We start from the raw sequence: 23244 nt of genomic DNA, 5'->3' as shown, positions 1-23244 counted from the left end.
GAAAAAAATGGATGGCAGGGCTTTGTTAGGGAGAAGAAAAGGCAACATACATTAGCTTGTCTAATGTTCTGATAATTGCCATTCTGCCCTGTGGCATCGTATTCCATCTTGCTGACCTGGCTCCTCTGGATTGGGCAGGCAGTATGATTTGGATTAAAACGTTCAAGATGAAATGGGGTAGCTAGTACACTAGAGATGTGAGAGTCGGTGGAGGCAGGGGAGGAGGAGCCGGGTGGAGGTGGGCAGGAAAAAAAAAAAAAACCAAGAAAAGGAAGAAACCCACATTTCTGTCCAGCTGTGTGGACTGCCTAACAAAACTGAGCGTGAGCGTTCTCTGTACAGGATAGAAGTACTCAAAATCGAAAGAGTGGATTGCATGCAGAACAAATGGGTCTTGCCTCTCATAAAGGCAGTAGTGAAAGCTGAGCTCCTTCAGTTTGCATTGACAAGCAATCATTTCCCTCTGTACAGACCCTAATTTTCCTAATGTGGAAAGGGAATCTGATTTCTCTCTTCAAGTCCTGGTAGCCCTTCTCGCTTATCCTTGGAACGGGGGAGACTTTGGAGTCCTCTGAAGATGTTACTAGTCTGGCGAGGGCTTGGGACAATGGACCTACACTACTTCAGTCGTTTTCATGTAGCTCAGCCCTGCCTTGATGTGGCTTAATAGAGCATTCAGCTCACTTCTCTTTGACCAGTGAGCTTCAACAAGCTCACATATAGTCCATTCAGGTTCCCCGTTTCCTTGTAAAATTTCATAATCTGGTTTCCCTGAATTTGCACTTTGGACAGTTGACTTTGGGAGGAGAGCAACATCCTGTACTTTTTAACATTGATGCCTCTTAGATATGAATACTCCACCACCCCCATCCCCCAGCATGTTATTTTTTTCCTCTGAATTTGTCCTGAGAGCTTTGTGATGAATTGTGTCAGTAATCTTCTTTGCCTTCACAAAATGCCTGCTAAAAGGAGGAAGAATGCCCCAACAGAATTTTGAGGTTAGATGCCTTATTTTCATTTTGGGTCGTAACAGATTGTGCGATTAGACTTGGTTTCCTCACCTCTAATTTCACACTTGCCTGGAGCATCCTGGTGTCTCAGGGCACTAGGTCTTCTATGGGCTTGGACCTGGCTTTGCCGTAGTACAGTCATGGTTCTCAAAATGTGGTTTCCTGGACCAGCCAAACGAGCACCAGCATCATGTGAGAACCTGTTAGAAAGAGGACAGACAGACTGGGGGTGATGAGGCCTAGGGTACTGTGTTTGGACAGGTGATTTTGATTCATGCTCAAATTTAAGAATCATTGCTCTATAATCTGCTGAAGTTATTCTTGTCAGAAGGGCAGGAGTATAGCTTGCTTGTCACTGAATAGCTTCACTCTTCTCTGCTAACTCACTCACTCACTCCTTACTCCTTCAGCAAATACAGAAGATCTTGTTATGTACTGAATGGTACAGCAGTGTTTCTGCCTGGGCTTCGCCTAACAGCACATGGTCCTTGCTTGTTACCTCCTTGATCCAAATACAGCTGCCGCCTCCTCTTCCTCCTCCTCCTCCTCCTCCTTCACTACCACCACCCCTGGTTTTGGTTTTGACTTGTAGGTATATTGCAAATTCCAGCTTCGCAATTCCTGGTTATTGCCAATGTGCTAGCTGGCTTCACTGAGTCACAATCACTGTCTCCCCCCGCTCCCTTTTTTTTTCCTTGCCCTCCAAGGGTGAGATTTCTTCTTTACACATATACCAACTGATCCACCCATGTATGCCTGTCGATCTACCTTATCACTGGAATTTAGGTCTTGTTTGAAGATGCCTCTCTCCCCAGGGCGCTGACATATGGTAGGTGTTAAGAAAATGAACAGATGATAAAAACTTAAAAATTATAAAAAAATAAAAGTATGGATGAACTCCCATTTCCTCCCTCTTCTCTTTCTTTATTCTCTGTTTTGTATTTACATCATAAGCTTATGCTTATGATGTTCTCTTTCTCTCACTTACTAGTTTTACATGTGGTTCTGTAATCAAAGTTTTTATTTTGAATTGCTCATCTTTTTCAAGTGTGGCCACTCACCCATCTCCTCTCTACATTTATGACTTTTATATATCCCTGGCCCAGTTCTTTAATCTCTGAGTATCTCCTGTGTACCCATCCTATTTTCCAGAGGCTTTGTCTCCACCCTGTGACATGACTAAAGTGCTCTCTGTCGTTTTATGTAGTTAATACCTATGTATTATATAGGTTTAATTGTCTAGAGCTTCGTTAAATAATCTCAAGGCAGGGAAGATTAATTTTCATATAATTGACTCAACCCCAAGGATACATCCAGAGTGTTTAAAAATTAATCAATATAAAATAATCAAATGTTATCAGTTGATTAAAATTAAAAATAAATCATTTCCTTCTCCACACTAGGTAGCTGTATTTCAGATGCTCGGTAGCTGCATGTGATTGGGGCACCTGGGGGGCTCAGGCAGTTAAGCCTCCAACTCTTTGTTTTGGCTCAGGTCATGATCTTGGGGTCCTGAGATTGAGTCCCATATTGGGCTCTGGCTCTGCACTGGACATGGAGCCTGCTTAAGATTCTCTCTCTACCTCTGCCTCTGCTCTCTGCCTGCCCCCCCAAACACATTAAAAAAAAAAAAAGGTGCATGTGACTAGTGGCCATAGTAGTGCATAGCACGGATCGTACATCTACCTGGAGACTCTGACTTCCATAAAATTAATGTCTCCTTTTGGCCTTATGGTGTAAACTCCTCACATTTCCTCTTTATTGGGGAAGTATGATTTCACTTCTGTGTTGCAGTCCTGACTCCCAAAAGCTGCATGTCTAAGTGGTAGCCGTGGGCTTTTTATGTTTTGCATTGCGGTAGATTTCCAACTGTACAGTGTTACTCATCCTCAGAAAATGATATGAAAGTACACGAGCAGGGGAGCACATGCACAAATAGGTCAAGTCTCAGGGCTTGGTTGCAACGTACCATGTTCTTTCAGACGGCATACCAGATAACATAGAGTCTTGTTTCCTATACAGTGTTCAGTGCAACTAGTAGGAACCAATCTTAAGTGTTTGAACCAAAAAGGAATTTAATACGGGGAATTAAGTGCTTATAGAGTTGGTGGAAGGGTTGGAAGAACAAAGTACCTTTGGCTTTGCTTAAAGCCAAGCTGTACAGCTGTGCTGGCATTCCTGCCGACCCCCAGCTTCTGATGCCCATGAGGCTGGTGACAAGACTGTGGAATTGGGGGCCAGTCGCTGCAGACAATTGCATGGGGGCAAGCTTCCCATTGGTAGGACTTAAATTGTTTCTAGAACCCTCAATGCAGGGATATCTGAGTGCTAGAAGACTGGCCAGGCTTTTCTTCAGCTGTCACCCATTAATGTGGTCTTAGTATTTATTATGGTACTTCCAATATCCCTTGGCACAGGCCCTTCCCTGGGACCCCAGGGCTCCATCTTCTGCATGGTGCCATATATGCAGTCCTGGTGAGGCCTTATCCTTTGAGACTATCAAAGGCAAATGGAATGTAATGAATAATGAAGAAGAGGAAGTTGTGTAGTAGGATTTCTAGTTAATAAGTTAAGCTGTGGCTTCAAAATAATATGCTTTTCTCATCTGGTTTCTGAAGGCAGTTCCAAAAAGGATTTCAGTGGTTCTTTTTTTTTTTTAAGATTTATTTTAAAGTAATCTCTATACCCAACATGAGACTTGAACTCACAACCCCAAGATCAAGAGTCATGCGCTCCTCAACTGAGCCAGCCAGCCAGCCACCCCAGGATTTCAGTAATTATTTCTAGCATACATCTTTAGCCTTTGAAATTTAACTAGTTCGAATAAGTAATACAGGAAGTGTCTTTCTTCCTTTCCACCCCCTTTCCCCACCCCTGAAGGATGTTTATGTATTTCTTTTTTGTTTTTAAATATTTTATTTATTTTATTTGACACAGAGAGAGAGCACAAGCAGGGGGAGTGGCAGGCAGAGGGAGAAGGAGAAACAGGCTTCCCGCTGAGCAGGGAGTCTGACATGGGGCTTGATCCCAGGACCCTGGGATCATGACCTAGCCCAAGGCAGATGCTTCACCAACTGAGCCCCCCAGGCGCCCCAGTGTTTATGTATTTCAAAAAGAACCCTACAAGTATCTTGTGGTGACAAAATCCTGCCTGAATTTCTTCCTGTCGAAATGAGTTCCTAGGCCTAACGTAGGATGAGGTGTCCCACTCCAGAGCGGACTATGTACCTTCTAATCCTCTTCTTTCCCAACCCTGGTCTGTCTTCATTGGCCAGTGTGTCAGGGTGACTGTGGTAAAGTGCGACTTCCTGATGTCATGTGTTTGTTTGTCCCCTTCTCTCACCTGTAGGGCTCCTTGGTCATGGCCAGTCTAAGGGATTAGGACCAGCGTCAGAACAGTCAGAAAATGAGAAGGACGATGCCTCCCAAGTGTCCTCTACTAGCAACGATGTTAGTTCATCAGATTTTGAAGAAGGGCCGTCGAGGAAAAGGTTAGTACCCAAGGCTGAACATGCTGGCACCTTAAACCAGGGACTTCAAACCAGGCGCCAGTTCTTCCCACAGGGGAACAGACTCGGGCCCACACACCAGCCTCCTGGTTTCCATAGCGGAGCCAGGGTTCTGGATGTTCTGTATTATGTGTCCTGGTTTCTCAATGTTGTCCACTCATTGTGATTAAGAACAAACACACCAGAAAATGCTGTGGGCCAAATAGAGCTTGTTCCTGCCCTTGAGAATTGGCCAAAGGGGTGCCACCCTATAATTCACCTGCTATGATCATTTTAAGCGATTCTCGTCACTTTCTGGAGTCCATTCGATGGGATTTGGCCATTTCAGAAGAGAGCTGTTTTTAAACGTGAAGAATTAAATGTGTTTTTCTGAAAAATTTCCTGCCTCAGAAAAACAGAACCACTTGGTGTTGAACCCAGGCAGCAGTGGTGAAATCGTTCATTAAACTTTTAATTTACCATTTTGTTTATTTGTTTAAGTAACTTTCCTAAATAAGCTTGAGCCTTTGATAGGGAAGTTGGCCATGGGAATTTGGTAAGTTTGTGGTTTCACAGTCAAACAGTGCCAGTGACATTATGTAATGCTGTGTTAGTGGGGTGTTTAAAAAAAACCCTTGCTGGTCATCTGCCTTATTTCATACCTCGTGTTGTGCCCCCCACCTCTAACTCCTCCCCCCCCCCCCGAAATTATATTCCATTTCTGTTTTTTTTTTTTTCCCCTCCCTTCCTGTTCTTATACTCGAGGTTTTCCTGAATGACTAGGTTCATGACTTTTTCTTAGAACCTGGTAGTTTGAGAGGTTGGGAAAAAGAAAAAAAATTTCCAGCAGCCTGGTTGCTGCTATTTACTCTTTCTCCAGCATTCTAGTTACCTTTGGAAATGGTCTAGATTGCATGTATCTAATGAAGTACTGGGTATAGTGGAAATTAAGAGGAAAGGATTGGATTGACTATGTGTTAGGTATTTTAAGATCCTTAACAGAATTGTACTTGGGTCTGAAATTTGAGGTGATAGCTCAGTCTTAGTTTTCTTCCATCATGCCATGTCTTCATTTAGAAAACCCTTGATACAATTTTCTCTTAATTTGCTGTGCTGTGTTTCAGAAGAGGTCTTAGATTTGGTGTTAGTACAATCAGGAAGCATACTGAAGGAGTTCTTCCTTGCCAGGGTCCTGGGCCTTGTAGGTCACTCTTTTTAAAGAGCCTTGGGTGAATGTCTCAGTGACAAGTTTCTCATGTTTCAGATGTTTGCCACAAACACTCTAGCCCAGTTTGAGAAATGCGTCATCAAAAGAGAAGGGAGAGAGGTCAAGGATGTGTGTTATGAATCCCATCAGTAACTATGTTGGAACCTGTAATGATGTTGTCCATGCTTCTAAACCATGTCCATGCATGCGTGGTCATGCATGTAGTATCATCTCTCATCTTTGGGGAGCAAAACTCTGAATGTGGTCAGGGTGTTATTAGCCCCTGGTCCTTTAGTGGTGAGGCTGACACATACACATTCACGCACCCAAAGATCCTGCCAGCGTCAGGGTCAGATATGATGACCAGGATCTATAAGGCTTCATTTTCTTGGGGAGAAGGGGGTGCTGGCCCTTCGTCTTGGAGTCCTAGTGCCTGCCTTAGTTGATAGTGCTACTGGCTTCTTTCTTTCCTCCTTGCACAGTGCTGTGTTGGGGTGTGGCTGCTGTGTGCAAATGAGTCCTTTAACTTTGGTTTCTAGGACAGGAGAAAAGAGAAATTTTGTTCAATATGAATCTAAAGGAAATGTAACCTTTTCTAATCTGCTTTATTTTTTTTTTAAATTTTTATTTATTTATGATAGTCACAGAGAGAGAGAGAGAAAGAGGCAGAGACACAGGCAGAGGGAGAAAGAAGCAGGCTCCATGCACCGGGAGCCCGATGTGGGACTCGATCCCGGGTCTCCAGGATCACGCCCTGGGCCAAAGTCAGGCACCAGACCGCTGCGCCACCCAGGGATCCCCTCTAATCTGCTTTAATGTGCCAAGTACCTTGTTTTCCTGAATTAAAGATTCATGGTAGCATTTTATTTGGTTATAATCACACTTTACTGGTAAAGTCCATCAGGGTTTCTGTATGACAGGTGAGGCTGGATTTAGGGCTCATCTGAAGTGGCCTGGATTTTACAGGAGGAAGGCTTTGCTGGTTCCAAATAGGTAGGGAGGCTAGGGCTTAAATTTCTTTCAGTAGCAAATACAAAAGAGTAACTTTTTAAACAAACTTTTTTTTAAGGGACAGAGGGAGAGGGAGAGAGAGAATATTAAGCAGGCTCCATGACCTGAGCCCTAATCCAGGGTCGGACACTTCACTGACTGAGCCACCCAGGTGCCCCCAAAATAATAACTTCTAATCTAATACTTTCTGGCTCTTAAGTTGCTCATTTGTTTTGATTCTTCATTGATATTAAGATAAATCATTTGAAATGAACCTTGCCTTCTCAGTTAGGTTGTTAGAACTGACATCTCCAATCCTGGGGCTTTGTCATTGCCTTCCCGGACTCGGTACTCAGCCTTCCTTCATCTCACATGTATTAGACATTTTCTAATAAGGTGATGGGCTGTGCTGTCCCTGCTGATGACAAGGTCAAACCCAGAATAACAACCTCAAGTGGTTATTTCCAAACATCACTTTGAGCATTTTTGCCTAGATGCTCCTTTTTAACCTTGTGTCTACAGTTTCTGGTGTCTATATACTGGAAAGGAGCGGAACTTGTGATTGAACCCTTGTGTTCTCAGTAGGGACAAAACACTGAATCCTAAAAATTCCAGGGCCATGGTTTTTGTCTTTGCTCTGGACAAAGCATTCTATATTCTTTAAGATTTGCTAGCCATTCTTGTACAGTTAATTGCTCTTCCTTAAACACATAGTTTTTAGAATCACCAGTTTATATGCCTTTTGTTTTGGGAGTGGAGGAAAGCGAGAGCTTGTGTTGGACTTCTGTAGGAAATATTCAGTTATGAGGTATAGATGGTTACAAGTCTCAGATCCTTGCCTTGCGTTTCAAACCTGGAAATCAGAGTGATTCCATTTTCTGATGATGCATGTCATGTGTTTTGTAAGTCTTTAGTCCAAACATCTTGTGTTTTTGCAAAGTGTTATTTTTCTATGAGAAACCCCCCTGAGCTATGTATGGCCGTATGTGCTTGCCACCATTAGTTTTATTTGACGTCAGGGATTTTTTTTGGCACACAGCAGTAGAATCCAGAGTTCTGTAGCATTTATATATTTATTTATTGTTGTTGAGGCAAAAATGAATGATATCTTCTTACCTAGCCATTAAAAGATAATCCTCTAAAATCTTTGTCCACTCTTTGTGAATGGAAAAGGCATACTTTCTAGAAACTCAGCCTGTTTGGTGGACAGAACATCTCAGCTGCTGGAGGTTTGGAGGACTCTGAACTGTTGGGAGTTTGTTAATTTTCCTTTTCTTTTGATCATTGAGGTAAATGACTAAAAAAAAAAAATCTACATCAATGTAATCTCACTGTTCAAATGGAGACATTATAGACTTTGAGTCTATAATCAGCTCCTTGTGAATTTGATGATGGCCACACCAAGCTCCTTACCCTCATCATCCTGTTAGGTGACCAGACATTGCCCATCTGGTTACACTTGGCTCTTGTAAAACTTGTGTTTTCTGCAGGAAGTATTGAAGTGTTTTCAGAAACTGCAATGGACGGATGCTGTCAGTCAGGTATGGATAGACAAACTCCAGAATGATGGTCATGGGAATATGGATTGCTACCTGTTTGGCTGGTGGAAAGGAACATGGTGTACAAAAAACTTGGGTGTGATTGTGTACTTTTATTATTTAGAGCAGGTGTGTGTGAGCAGGGTTGGGGGGAGGGGCAGAGGGGTAGAGAGAGAATTTTAAGCAGGCTCCATGCTCAACAGGGAGCCTATAGCCTGGTTTGAGATCATGACCTGAGTTGAAATCAAAAGTCAGATGCCTAACTAACTGAGCCCCCCCCAGGCCCCCCCGCCCCCCAGTGTACTTTTATTTTATTTTATTTTTTTTTTAATTTTTATTTATTTATGATAGTTACAGAGAGAGAGAGAGGCAGAGACACAGGCAGAGGGAGAAGCAGGCTCCATGCACCGGGAGCCCGATGTGGGATTCGATCCTGGGTCTCCAGGATCGCGCCCTGGGCCAAAGGCAGGCGCCAAACCGCTGCGCCACCCAGGGATCCCCCCAGTGTACTTTTAAATGGAAGATCAAAAATGCATGTTTTAAAAGGGGTCACTTAACCATTCAATTACAAGCAAAATTAACTGTGTGTATATATTTTATTTTATTTTTGGGTGGAGAGAATAAACAAAAATGTAATGACTGTGGTAGGGATATAATGCAATGTTAGGGGTGTGTTAAGGGGAACTTGTATTTGGCATCAGTGGTTTATTTTTTTATTTTTTATTTATTTATTTTTTTTATTAGTGGTTTAACAATATGGACTGGAGCTAGACAGAAGCAGCTTATTCTCACTCACCCTTCACATCTCCTGGATGCCTTGGGCAGGTTCTCTAGCATCAGTCAAGAGAACTATAGAATTAAAAATTAGAACAATTCTAAACTCTAATTCATAAAACTGTGCCTCAGTTTCCTTGTTTGTTAAAATGTCTGTAACAGTAGTGAGCACCGCATGGTGGTTTTCTGGACTGAAGAAGGTAGATTGATGAAGAACCCACAGGTGCATCCTGAATACCACATCATAGATACTATTATTAGTTGTCCTCACCGTGTGTGACACACAAACTGCTGTGCGTGAGTATGCATATTTATTGGGGACTTCTCAAACATGCTTTAGAGGAATTTTGATTTATACAAATGATGTATTTTTCCTCTGTGGTGACACTGTCACCACCATCTGTAGGCAGATGGAAAAGTGTAGGCGTGTGTCCCTCTTGTGAAGTTACTGAGTCACAGGAAGGACCCTGTGGCTCACACTGTGAATCCCTCACAAAGGTTGATGTAACCAGGTTATTTGCTTGTGTGGAGCAGTCATGAGTGAGATGAGGTTCAAGTTTGTGAGGATGGGCTGTTGATGAGTAGGTTCTGTCTCAGCCGTGCACATATTTGTTGTCATTTTACCGGGGTGGGGGCGGGGAAGGGGGCTCTTTTGCTAGTATTTCTTGCTAAAATCCCTGCCTTATTCTGGGGGGAAAAAAAACCTTTAAGGGAATCTAGTGACCTAGTACAAAAGTTTAGACTATGTCTCTGTAGGATCCTACATGTTTTCTTGTTAAAGTCTGCTGTGTCTTAGGCCATTGATAGAAGTCTGAGTGTAAAGATGGTCCCATTCCAGTGGATTGGGTTTTGAATACAGAGCATCAGCTTAAGGGTGAGGATGCTATGACTTAGTATATTTTAGTTTCTGGTTTTGAATATGTGTTGAACATGTTGGGAATTCTGGGCTTTGATAGGTATTCCTTTCATAGCTGAATGGTTAGTATTGATGTTTTCCTTATTTCTGTTCTCAGATACTTTGTTGATAGGTGATACTTTTCTACCTCCATGTTTGGAAGGAAGATAGGTCCAAATGCATAGGGTTCTTGTTTGGCACTGTTAGATGTTGGAGTTATTCACTGTGAACATCATTTTTCTAAGATTTTATTTATTCATTTATTTGAGAGAGAGACAGAGAACATGGCACAAGTGGGGGGAGGGGCAGAGGGAGAAGCAGATCCCTGCCTTCGCCCCCCCTTCCCCGCCTGGGGGTGTGGTATGAGCTCCATCCTAGGACCCTGAGATCATGACCTGAGCCAAAGGCAGACACTTAGTTTTCTGCACGCAGGTGCTCCTTATTCTGAACTTCCTTAAGAATTAGAATTTTGAAGACCTACATGTTTGTTTCCCTTTAACGAAATGCATTAGTAGTCAAATACGGTGTTAAAGGTACTTCGTGGTTTTGCTTTGAATCTGGGCAGTAATAGTACCCAGCCTTAGATTTATTTGTCTTAGGTTTTGGTTTAGATTTAGGCATCTCCACTGACCAAGGTGTTAAAGATTGTTTTGTTGTTACAACCTTGAAGACTATTTTACCAATCTGACTTTAGAATTGTTCTAATTTTTAATTCTATATGTCTCTTGACTGAAATATAAACTCTACTTCTAGGCAGTAAGGAAGGGGCAAAAAGCAGGATGGAATATTATGTGGAACCTTTAGTAACCACAGAAGATATTTGTGGAACTGAATATAATGTGTATGTAGATGTATCAGGCCTATCTGCTTTATTTACCTAAATGCTTGCCATCTCTGGTGCTTTTCTTTACTTCTTCTAGATCTCTCTTTTTGAGGGTCATTTTCATTTGTTTTAGTTGAGTTTTTTTTTTTTTTTTTAAGTTCATGAGACACACACACACACACACACACACACACACACACACACACGCAGAGACACAGGCAGAGGGAGAAGCAGGCTCCATGCAGGGACTCAATCCTGGGTCTCCAGGATCAGGCCCTGGGCTGAAGGCGCCGCTAAACCCCTGAGCCACCTGGGCTGCCCCTCATTTTCATTTTTGCCTGAAAGGACTTTAATATATATATATTTTTTAATACTTCCCTAGGTTTGCTAGGGTTGGATGAATCTCTTGGCTTCTATATGTCTTCAAGGTCTTTATTTCTCCCTCATTTAAAATACTTACAAATTTACAAGAATTGAAGGATAGCCTGCAGTTGTAAGAAATTCACCTTGTTTTATCTTTTGCCCGTTATAGAATTTTGGGATATTACCTTTAAAATGTTGTTAAATGGGAGGGGAATAGCATTCAGGTGTCCCCTGCTGTGCATTGTTTTCAGTAAGAACTGCTGTCACTCTTAACTCTCCAAGATGCATCCTTTCCCCTAGTCTACTTTTTTTTTTTTTTTTTTTTACTTTTTTTTTTTTTTTATAAGATTCATTTATTTCAGAGATTGAAGAGGGGATGGTAGGGGCAGAGGGAGAGGAAGCCGTAGACTCCCCGCTGAGTGTGGAGCCCGATGCTGGGCTTGATCTCATGATCCAGAGATCATGATCTAAGCCGAACCTGTGTCAAAACTAAGATTCCAACGTTAAACAGACTGAGCCATCGAGGTGCCCCCGCCCCCCTTTAAAGTTTTTATTTGTTTACTTGACAGAGCATAAGCACAGGGAGGGGCAGAGGGAGAGGGAGAAGTAGGTTCCCTGCTGAGCACGGAGCCCAAAACAGGTTTGAATCCCAGGACCCTGAGATCATGACCTGAGCTGAAGGCAGATGTTTAACCAACTGAGCCACCCAGGCACTCCGCACCCCCCCCCCCCCGCCCCCGCCCCCGCCTACTTTTTAAGATTTTCTTTTCATCAGTAGTACCATGTCCCCTTGTGTGGTTTATGTTTCTTGTGTTTGCAGTTCACCAAACTTCTTCAGTACAGATTTCATCAGTTTTGGAAAAATTGAAGACAGTATTTCTGCAAATATTTTTAAGTGTGTGCACTGGTTTTTCCCCTGTTGGGATTTCAATTGCATGTATATTTGGCTGCTTGACATTGACCCACAGCTCCTTCATGCTCTATTTTATCATAGTACCTCCTCCCTCACCCCTTTTCTGTTTTTATTTTAGGTAGTTTCTATCCAAAATCTACAGAGGTGTATTTTTTTTTTCCTTTTTAACCTCAGAGATTGCTGTTTTTATCTTTAGAAGTTTAGAATTTGGTCTGTATAATCTTCAATGCCTCTCCTGAGGTGCTGAGTCTTTGCCAGCCTTGAACACATGAAAGAGAGTTAGAGTAGAGGTTTCAATATGCTCGTCTGCTAAATCTTTCACCTGTGTTATTTATGGGTTAGTTTTGGACGGACTAATGTTCCTCCTCATTGGAGGTCCTATTTTCCTGCTCTGGTACTTGCCTGATAATTTTGGTGTTGTTGTTAAGGTTTTATTTATTCACGAGAGAGACAGAGAGGCAGAGACATAGGCAGAAGAAGAAGTAGGCTCCCTGTGGGGAGCCTGATGCGGGACTCAATTCTAGGACCCCAGGATTACCACCTGAGCCACATGCTCAACCACTGAGCCACCCCAGTATGGTGTCCCTTGCTCGATAATTTTTTATTGAATGGCAGGTCTTGTACATTTTCCTTTGGGTTCTGGATGTGTTTGTATTTCTCTGCCTGTTCTTGAGCATTGTTCTAAGATGTGAATAAGTTTGTAGGAAACAGTTGGGTCCTTCTGGATCTCGGCTTTTCAGCTTTGTTTAGTAGGTTAGAGCCAGAGAAGTGTTTGCTGAAGGGTTAAGTTTTTCCCACTGCTCTGGCGAAACCTGGATGAGTACTTGCTGCCCTGTGAATTACGATGTTTACCATTTAGGCTGGTAGATCCACACACTGTATGTGGCCTTGTGTGGGATTTGGCGGCTTTTACCTCCAGTCCTTTCCTCACTAGTGGATGCTACTACCCAGTGAATATGTGAGGAGTTTCCAGAATTTTCTGTGTGGCCCACTCCCTTCCCAGTAGTCTGCTTTGGATTCTGTTCAATACTTTGGCCTCCCCAAACTCTCAGCTCCTGCTCCTTAATTTAGATTCTTCTAAACTCTGCTTGAATTTCCTCTCCTTGGGCTGTGAGCTGGCCAGTCTTTTCCCAGCTCTCAGGGATCACAGTGCTTTGTGGTGTGATGTCCATTGTCTTGTGTGGATTTTCGGTTCCTTTGAGGCGGGAAGAAGTCCTGCCCCTATGACTCTTTTCTTTGAATGCTGAATTAGAGGGAGAAGGCTACCACCAGGAATCATAACTACCGTGTTTGCACTTTATCTTAGCCACGGCCCTAACGTTTCCATTTAGTCTTGTTATGCAGTTCACTTTTTTCTTCTTTTAATGACTAAGTAAACCCTGACGCAATGTAAAAGAATCTCGAAATAAAGAAGCAATTGACCTATAAATAGAAAGTCCCACTCCACAAGAAAGCGTGTGACTGTTAGAAATATCTCAGAGTCTTTGAAGTTCCAGAACCTCTGCTTCTAAAAAAGGAAGAAGTACCGTGTAGTGAATAGAACATATTGTGCTAATAAATCTTACCTTAATCCTAATGAAACACGTAGAAGGTTTTTTTTTTTTTTTTTTTTAACTTAAATTTTTTTAGAGAAGAGAGCAAGCAGGTGGAGAGAGGCAGGGAGGGGTAGAGAGAGAGAGAGAGATTTAAGTAGGCTCCTTCCTCAGCATGGAGCCCAATGCAGGGCTCCATCTCACTTCCTGTAGATCGTGACCTGGGCTGAAACCCAAGAGTGGGATGCCCAACTGACTGAGCCACCCAGGCGCCGACCACCTGCTTAATAGCTGAGTCAACAAATGTTGAAAATACCCAAGTAGTGAGTGACACATGATTTTTAAAGTCAAGATTTGGATCCAAGTCTTCATATCTCTAATGCCTGGACTTTCCCACTACCCCTTTCTGTTGGGGGCAGAAAACGTAGCTCTTGATTGTTTCAGGTACCTCCAGGATAGACAAATTCCAGAAAGACACTCCTTTTGGGCCAGCAGCACCTGGTGGGGTAACCCAACCATGGCTGGATCACAGCCTCACTTACCCTTCTCAGCTGGGCCCACCTTTGGACAGTGTGCACTCCTGTGGCCCCTCACATCATAGGACCTGGTCCATGTTCTCATCTCTGCCAAGTGTTTGCATTCCTTCTTTAATGAAATACATGAAGATTTATTTCTGCATTGTAAACCAAGCTGTAAATAGAAAGGGGAAGGAAGAGCTTTAGCTTATCTTGAGTAAAACACATTTTGCTTTTGAAATCCTCTCCAACATGAGAGGGTGGAGGTCATGCTTTTCATGCCTGAGGGCACTGGGGAGAGGACCATCCTAAATATGAGAACATTTAGGACCTAGTTTACTATTCCTTTCAGATAGCTGCTGCAGACAGCTCTGTGATTAACTTTGTGACTCTAGTGGGTTTGTGTCCATGTTCTCTGGCTGAATATTCTTTTATGGGACTTTTTTTGAGTTTGACTGGAGTTGGTGGGCTCCAAGGGGGCAAGAGTTAAAATATGGGCTCCCCTCGGGGTGTCTACTTATGGATGTACTTCCCCTTTCGTACAGTTCAGATTTGGGAGGGAGATTTGTATCTGTCAGCTCTTCATATCTTAACCTTGATCTTCAGCATTTTCCCGGATAAAAGGGTCACCAAGGTGAAGCTGAGGGTCAGATGTCTTATTTCGAGTACCAGAGAGCTAGGAGACCATTTCTGATTGAGCCAGAGATTCTCACTGGCTGAAGCATGCACACGTTCTGTTTACTGCAGAATGGCACATGCTGCTCACCCACGTCCTCAGTGGTTAGGTTCTTCCCCTGCAGCCAAATCCCTGGGCTTCTGTTCAGATCTCTCTGATAACTCTCATGAGTTCTCTCCTCTGCCCTCCCTACAGCACTAGGCAGGCTTGTCTCTATTAAAGTGAAATCCCCCTCTGTCCTGTTCCCTGTGGTACGTTAGAGCCTGGCTGTGGCCCCATCTGCAGAACAAAGGAAGCTGCTGTAACAAACATAAGGTCTGACTGGTTTTGTACATGAAATCATTTACGGGAACTTCATGCAATTCCCCATTCTCCCTTCCTATCCTAGAGTTTTCACTACTTGGCAGATTATTACTTAGGTGGCATGACCCGGGGGTTACCAAACAATCTTTCGTGTTCTTCTCTCTCATGAAGGAAGCATCTTGGGTTCATCCTTGTCTTCCTCCTCACATGCACTGGGCCTGCTCAACTCTCTGTGTGCATGAATAGTGTCTGGGTACCAGGTGCCTCCTTTATGGAGCCCCAGAGGTGCAACCTGGTCATCTTTCAAAGGAAAAGACAGTGGAGATCTGGGTGGACTTTTTGGGTGTGGCTTTTGAGGTGTGGTTTTTGGTTGTTAGCAGGAAATCCAAAGGATTAAAGTTAGGTTGGAGTTTAACATTGTAGAAGAACATGGAACAAAGTGGCACAGGAGGCTCTCAGATGACTAAGCAAATTCAAGCTGGTGTTTGGAGTTATCTTGATGGCAGGTGGTGCATGGGTAAATTAGTTTGGTTTAAATGGCATAATGGATGGCAGATTCTCACTGGATTGTTCTTTCTCCACCATCCTTCTACCCTGTGTCTAGCTGAAGCAAAGGCGCACTGTTAGCATGCAGCCAGGATACAGAAGCTGAGGGGTGCCCTCTGTGTTGCTTGACTTCATCCTGAGCTGAGTGCCTGCGTTTCATCCTGGATCGGATATCTGGAAGGCTGGAGCTGGGGCATGGTTGTCACTTGACTCCTGCTGTCTCCAGTTCCTTCTGTCATTCTAAGGAATGGTAGAGATGAGCTGGAAAGTAGGCTGTGAAGGGGAGTGCTCCAGGGCTGTTGACCACATATGCTTGCTCTGTTGGTATTGCCGTCTGTCTCGGGGTTCCCTGTTTTTTCAGTGCATCTCCTTATCTGTGTCCTCAAGGCCCTTCCTCTCTATGGAGCACCTTTCTGCTGTTTCATGTTCCTTTCCTAGTGAATCAGTCTGCTTCCCCTCCTTCCTTTAGGCCATATGGCTGGGATATGTTGCTTAGCTTTCTGAGTCCATGTTCCTGACTTCACTTCTTGCCTGGCATTGGTTACTAGGTATATCCCCAGAACCAGGACTCGGGCAGGTGGGGCCTTCCCAGCCACCTGGCCTTCCAGGAGGAGAAAACTGCCTCTGAGCACGTGTGGCTTCCTGGTTTCCTCACGTTGCATGAGGCCACCCTTCCTGGGACTGCCTTCCAAGGCCATGGTGTCCAAGAGGTGTTTTAAACTCTTGGATCATTGCACACACACACACACACACACACACACACACACCCCACCCCCGCGCCCAGCATGTGTAGACTATTTGTATCCATGCCTGACAATCTTCTGATCCCTTAAGGCAAGTGATATCAAGGTGAGACACTTCTCCCTGAGTGATCTTCAGAATGTGATGATTTAAAGTAGAATGTTTTCCTGGCACAGTCTTATAATGAGGCCCTTGATTAGAAATTGGAGGAAAGAAAAAATTGAAATTCTAGATTGGGTGTGAATCCCAATTGACTCTGTGCGAGAGTCCAATACCCCCTTTACAAGGCAGCGATGATGAGCACAGCACTTAATCTAGCACTCATACACATATGGTGCTTATATACGTACACAGTGAAGTGCCAACCACTACTTTAGATTCTTTACATATATTTGCCCATTTACTTCTTCATAGCAAACTCTGTGGGATAGAGCTCCTGGCACATTGTCAGGACTCTAAATGGTTCCTGTCCACCTTGAATAAATTAATGAAGAGCCACCGTGGAGATGGAGAGAGATGGGAGAGTTGTGTTTTCAAAAGTTTTTTGAGTGTCCCGAGAATTCTGCAATCTTGGAAAAGCGATCCTGTTTGAGCTCTCAGAGCATTGTGACCTTGGATGAAGGAGTGTCCAGGGGTGCAATTTATTCTTCAGAGTTCAAGTTGTTTGCCAAGTCCTGGGACAGATCTAAAAGAGGATTCATTAAGCCTGTTGTTGTGGTACCGGAGATCCATCCCCATTCCAGGGAGAGGAAAGAGAACAGGTCATTTCGGATGCATTGTAGAGAGTGCTATAGATGTGGCATATGTGGACACAGGCTGGAGTTGACTAGGGCATGTCTGAGAGGGACATTAGAACATCATCAGTAAGGTGACATGTGCGTTGAGTTTTTCCCTTCCATGGAGAGTATAGTATGTTCTTGATATGTTCTAGAACCCATGGTAGAGCTCATCTCGTAACTTCCTGGTAGTATGTTATAAACCTGTGCAGGTGTCTCAGCCAAATTATATAATGGAGAGAGAGAGAGAGACCAGCTCAGTGCCCAGGGCTCCATTGACATGGCAGCTGTATGCAGTTGGAGCTACATTAATAACCCGACCAATGCCTCATGTGCTGGTCTGCTTGGCCACGGGAAGAGACCTGCAGAGCAGAAAGAGCCAGCACTCCATGCCTTGAGCCTCTGGCTTGTCCTTGAGTGGGGCTGGATCTTGACACTGGAAGTGGTCCCTAAAGGTTTGTAGCAGGCTTTTCCTGGAAGGCCTTGTGTACTGTCGTGCTTTATCTGACTGGCATCACAAGAGGAATGGGAGAGGGAAGGGTTTATTTACTAGCTTTCTTTCCCAGTATGGTGAGCTTGAGACCAGAGGGTTCCTTGATATTTTGAAAAGACACATATGGTGGTTTGGAGGTGGGTAGGGGGAGGATGAGGTCCCAGTCTAGTTATTGAGCTCGTATTCTTGTAGTTGATTTAAGAAGTGGCCCGTTGTGAGAGCAGGGCATACATCCCACACCTCCCCATCATCACCCCTTACTGGGTATAGAAAGGACACACCAACAGGGGTACCTGTGCTATGTGCTGGGAACCATATGGGCTACGAGGTGGACCAGCTAGCTAGGCAGGCTAGCAATAACCAGCAACCCAGGTGGTTCTTCGAATTAAATGAAGTAACCTAGCTCAGCCCTGCGTAAGAACCTGATATGCTTTTAGCATCTGGCTTTTAGCTTTACCATTTAGTCGCCAAACCATCTCAACCAAGATGTACTTACAGGCACTGGGTCTATTTTTTAGCTTCTTTCGATTATAGGAGGGGATAGAATCCCTATCTTCACCTTTAGTAAATGAAAGACAAACCCCAATCTTGATTTCTTTTTCCTTTTTTTTTTTTTTCCTCCCAGAGGAAGAGCTGACTTAAACGAGGTCCTTGGCTAATTAAAAGAGGGAGTGTGTGTGTGGTAACAGGGTGGATGGGGGGGCGGGGGGAGTTCTGTACTAGTTGAAAGCTCCGCTGTTTTCTGCTTTTGATCCGAAGGCTCCGAGTATACATTTACATTGGCTCCATCCTGTCTTAAGTTTCTAACGTAGCCTGGAATTTCCATTTTTAATTGTGTGTTAAAGCACTGCATATCTAGCCTGGGTCATTTGGGGTGGGGCTGGTACTGAGATGTATGTATAGGGCCTACCACACTGCATAGGCATTTAATGCAGGCAGAGACGTGGCCTTCTGCTCTTGTACAACTTAAATTCACTGTTCATACTTACTCTGGAATTGGGTAGTAATAAGCCTTTTTTTTGGGTGGGGGGTGAAACTGGACTCCTCTTAAGTTTTGCCAGGTGTGGGAATCTATCTGGAGACGTCTTTGTAGGTACTTGGTTCTCCTGGGCAGATATGCACCACCACCACCACCACCCGCCCCCCCCCCCCCCCCCCCCCCCCCCCGTCCCCAGAGACCGATGCCACATGGGACTTTGGAGGAAGGAAGGAGTGGGGAGCGTGTCATGTTGTCTCCCACCCCACCGTGGCCCAGGTGTCTCCTCTGCGGGGTTAGGGGTTAGTCAGATTCCACTGATCTCATTGGCCAGCAGGCATTGGTGAGGCCAAATTTATAGACATTTGTGGGAGTGGGCAGCTGCCCCCAAAATTTGCTTAGGGTTCCTGGTAAGCATGTGGGCTTCTTGCCACGTTTTCTTATTTCAGGAAAATGGTCTGTGAACTTCATCTGAGGCAGTTTCACGACTGCCGTGACCATTTCCTTTTTCCGTTACCTCGGAGATCTGATTGCAAGGATATCACTTCCACCTCCCATGCAAATTCTGGTCTAGCATGCTAGTGGTTGCCACGGAAACTGGGGACCAGGCTCTTTCTTGCCTTCTTCCTGCATCCAGGCTCTTAGTCTCTTAAATCTGAACACCAAGGCCAGGACCACATGTTTCTGCCCTCTTTCCCCCTCTGCACCCCCAAGGCCAAGTGTGTAAGCCTGTCTCTGATCTCTAAGACAGTATCTGACCCCCCCTGGAAACATCTTATCAGTTGGAGAGTTCTCCTTGATGAAATTGAGAGGGAGGGGTTCCAGTGGGCTGGCTCACCTGCAAGGCACTGGTTGCGGGTTCGTAGGGGTTTGAAGGCACCTTGTCTGCCAAGGGGTGACAGCCATGAGCGTCACTTGGGGTTCACATGTGAGTGCTTGTGCCCAGGTTGTTAGATGTGGCTCTTTATGCAGAATGTTCCTTGATGTCAGTACCTCCCTTGGCTGGTTTTACAGCTCAATTAAAAGCAGTGTAGGGCAGCTCCAGTGGCCCAGCGGTTTAGCACCACCTTCAGCCCAGGGCGTGATCCTGGAGACCTGGGATTGAGTCCCATGTCGGGCTCCCCGCATGGAGCCTGCTTCTCCCTCTGCCTGTGTCTCTGCCTCTCCCCCTCTCTCTGTGTCTCTCATGAATAAATAAATAAAATATTTAAAAAAAAGCAGTGTACATTGTTCCTACTTGGATGGGAAAAGAATGTTCTTGCCTTGAGCACCAGCCCACCCTCCTCTTCTTCCTTCTTCCTTCTCTGTCTCTCTCCTTCTCTCTTCTTCCCTCCCTCCATCTCATTTTTAGAGCTGGGCCCAGGGATGGAGAGTCGGCTGGAGAGATTCTCAAGTACAGGCTAAAGAAGCAAGGCAGCATCCTGAAAGACTGTTAGAGAAGAGACTTTGATCCAGTTCTGCTATTAGAAATGTAAAGGAGAGATGGTAATCAAAAGTGGGTTCCTACCCCACCCCACATCTTTGGAATAAGGTAAATATCCGGCAAGAATATTTTCTTTTGTGTTTTGGGCTCAGTTACTTTGATTTGCACAAGAGTGTCATCCTCCTATACAATTACCTTGATTGATCTGTCCCCTTAGCTTAGACTGTTTCAGAGAATAGGTGTTGAGTCAACGTCAGGAATGTGGGGAAGGAATGGCGTGATCTCATTGTCTAGTTGTGCTCACTTGCCTTTCAAGCTTCTCAAGGGGTTTGGCTCCCAGTTTCCTCAGATGGGATCGTCCTTGTTTATCAGTGTATCCTCAATGGCTGGCAGAGTATGTAGTATGCGATAAATATTTGTATGTTTTTGTTGACATAAAGCAGTTGTACCAGTAGTCAAATAAAGTGTCAGGAACGGAAACCTTCCTGGAGGTTACATTTGAGAATCATATTTTCCTATTTAGAATCCTACAGGGGCACCTGGGTGGCTCAGTGGTTGAGTGCCTTTGGCTCAGGGCGTTATCCCGGGGTCCTGGGACCGAGTCCCACATCGGGCTCCCCACAGGAGCCCTCTGCCTGTGTTTCTGCCTCTCTGTGTCTCTCATGGATAAATAAATAAATAATCTTAAAAAAAAAAAAAGAGCCGTCCAGATCTCTCACATCTGCTTTATCATACTGGAAGGTAGGTGCCTGTGTATGTGTGTTGTGTGTTTTTGAAATATCACCCCTAGTTACTTGTTTTGCTTTAAAGGGTTAGGAAAGAGCAAACTGTTTTGGCAGCAATATAATTTTCTTGTCTCTTTCCCCTTTCTCTGTTTCTCCATCCTTCTTCGCTCTACTCTTTGGTTCTGTAAATGCTCCCTGGGATCAAACATGGTTTTAGGATAGAAGGAAGTGCCTGTTTCTCATTTCACAGCAGGTTCCAGGGGCCTCAAACTAATATAGTATAAGGTCACTGGATTTCCATTCACTGTGATTAATCCTTGATGCCAAGAGAAGGGAAAAAAATGCCTTCTTGCCCGAAAGCCCTGTGGTGCTAACCTAAGGTTGACCACATTTTTCTGGTGTCTTTAAATTTTTAAATATTTAGCCTGCTGATCATCTAATTCGTGATAATAAATATTCTTTGATAATGATGGTGATAAACCTGTCTGGCCTTTTTTCCTGTTATCTCATACTCACAGATTTTGCTTTTCCCCAGAGGAAGTAGCTTTTTGCATTATTGGAGTTACATTTTTGTAGAAAATCTGTGTAAACTTTAGATAGCATATATGATGAGTTGATGGAAATTATGTAGAATTAATATGAATTGCTATTGTCTACCCTATGTAAAATGAAAGAACGAACACATTGAGAAAGGAAACAAAAGCCCTAGGTCCTATTAAAATGAGTTTTGGGGGGGCACCTGGGTGGCTCAGTAGTTGAGCATCTATCTGCCTTTCGCTCAGGTTGTGATCCTGGGGTCCTGGCATCCAGCCCTGTGTCAGGCTCTTTGCAGGGAGCCTGCTTCTTCCTCTCTCTGTGTCTCTCATGAATAGAGAAATTAAATCTTTTTAAAAAAATGAGATTTTGCCCCGATGTTCATATTTGGTTTCAGACCTATTCTGAAATGAATGGAGGCTGTTTGAGGTGTTGCTTCTTTCACATGAAGTACTCTTCTGTTGAGCATATAACCATATAATAGTCTAGGTGCTTTACCGAATCAAGTAAGTTGTTCTCTGAAATTATAATTAAAAAAATACACAAAGCTCGCATTGGCTCTGATGGAGTAGGATATAAATCCATGTAGTGGTTATTGGTTATTAGCTTGAGGGAGAGGCTGTTTTTGTCAGTGCCCACTTAGCTAGGGCTTGTGGGGTGGCGGGCCATTCTCTCCAGGCCAGAGACCACCTTACTGGCTCCTTGCAAACTTTGAGAGAATGAATGGGGATGCTTCCAAGTAATCATGAGCATGATTCAGCCCAGTGGTTTTTTTTTTTTGTTTTGTTTTGTTTTGGGGGGGGGGGTGTTGGTTCTTTGTGATTAGCCGTTGATATGTTCATTAATTTATACTCTTTAAGAAAAATTTTCAGGTTCCGTCAATTTGGGACTCACTCTACAGGATGGGATTCTCTTGGTTTTTAAATATATGTATTTTTTTCAGAGTCATTCTTTCTCTGGAACATAAGTTACAGATTTGTTCAGCCTGTTATTCTGCCCCCAAGAAATATGTTTGCGTTCACTGTGACAGCCTGTAGAGACTCTGGGTACATTGCGAGGCCGTAATCTGCTTCTTGTTTGGGCAAATGCCATTGTGTAATAATGGACTGGCACTTGGCCTTTCTGGAGCTTGTAGTTATTCCCCTTTGCGGGGATTCGAGCCATAATTTCTCTCCCGGTTCTCATTTCTCATGTCTCCTGTGCTCCCATCTCCCCTGTACTCCAGTCTCCTTGAGCAGGGCTGGAACAAACAGAACTGTTGGAGATCATCTGGAAGGGAGAGCACCTCTTCCAAAGATGAGGGGACGGGGAAAGGAAACGGGGTGGCAGGGAGCTTTGTGGATCCCTGGGTTTTCACAAAGAGACTGGCTCCTAATGTTTGAAAAATTTAGGAACCAAAATGTATATTGATCCTTTCCTTACAGCCAAACCAGTGTGTGAAAGATGCCATCAGGCTGTGATTGTTGGGCTCTTAGAAACCAGAGGAGAGGGTGTGGCTGATACAGCCTTCCGCTTCTCCTGGAGACCTGCTGGTTGGGAGGTTTGGGCGGGGATGGCTTGTTCGCACAAACCTTTTGGGTTACTCCCTCTACTACCACTGCCTTGGGTGTAAACAAGTGCATTTCCATGTTCTTTAGATTTTTTTGGCTGAAGTTTCAGCTGAGCAGGACAGACTTCTCTATTTGAGAACATATATTTGCCCTCTCTGGCTCATGGTCACAAAAGCTCATCTTTTACCAGTGTCCCACGTTTGCTCAGATAGGTAATATTAAATTCCTACTCTAAAAAAAAAAATGAGTATACGAGGAAAGATTTAAGAAATTACAGTGAGTCAGTGTAATTTTAGTTTTCAAAGAAGCAACTTAAGAAATGAATATATTGAACAGATGTCAGTTTGGATTGTGACACTGTGGATTTTTCTAGAGCAGGTATATCTCCACTGTTAACTTTTCATCTAGGAACATTGGTACTGCCTTTTTTTTTTTTTTTTTAAAGATTTTATT

The 23244-nt window shown here is 43.9% G+C and overlaps 1 protein-coding gene across 4 annotated transcripts in view; it reads left to right on the top strand.

The window, feature by feature from the left end:
* JARID2 (jumonji and AT-rich interaction domain containing 2) overlaps positions 1 to 23244 on the top strand; it is a 260404-nt gene that overhangs the window by 151447 nt on the left and 85713 nt on the right. For 2 of the 4 annotated variants that reach the window (XM_072813671.1, XM_072813672.1), the window contains one exon: positions 4360 to 4501. The exons of 1 other annotated variant lie outside the window; for it this stretch is intronic. In XM_072813671.1, the coding sequence (XP_072669772.1) occupies positions 4360 to 4501 (142 nt within the window). Of the gene's footprint in view, positions 1 to 4359; positions 4502 to 8185; positions 8237 to 19910; positions 20091 to 23244 lie in introns of all 4 variants that reach the window. One more of the 4 variants, XM_072813673.1, reaches the window with a different exon arrangement.

This window comes from Canis lupus, chromosome 37 (genome assembly GCF_048164855.1).
Source record: "Canis lupus baileyi chromosome 37, mCanLup2.hap1, whole genome shotgun sequence".
NCBI lineage: Eukaryota > Metazoa > Chordata > Mammalia > Carnivora > Canidae > Canis > Canis lupus.
The sequence above is the reverse complement of the archived record's forward strand: the minus strand, read 5'-3'. Positions and strand labels throughout refer to the sequence as shown.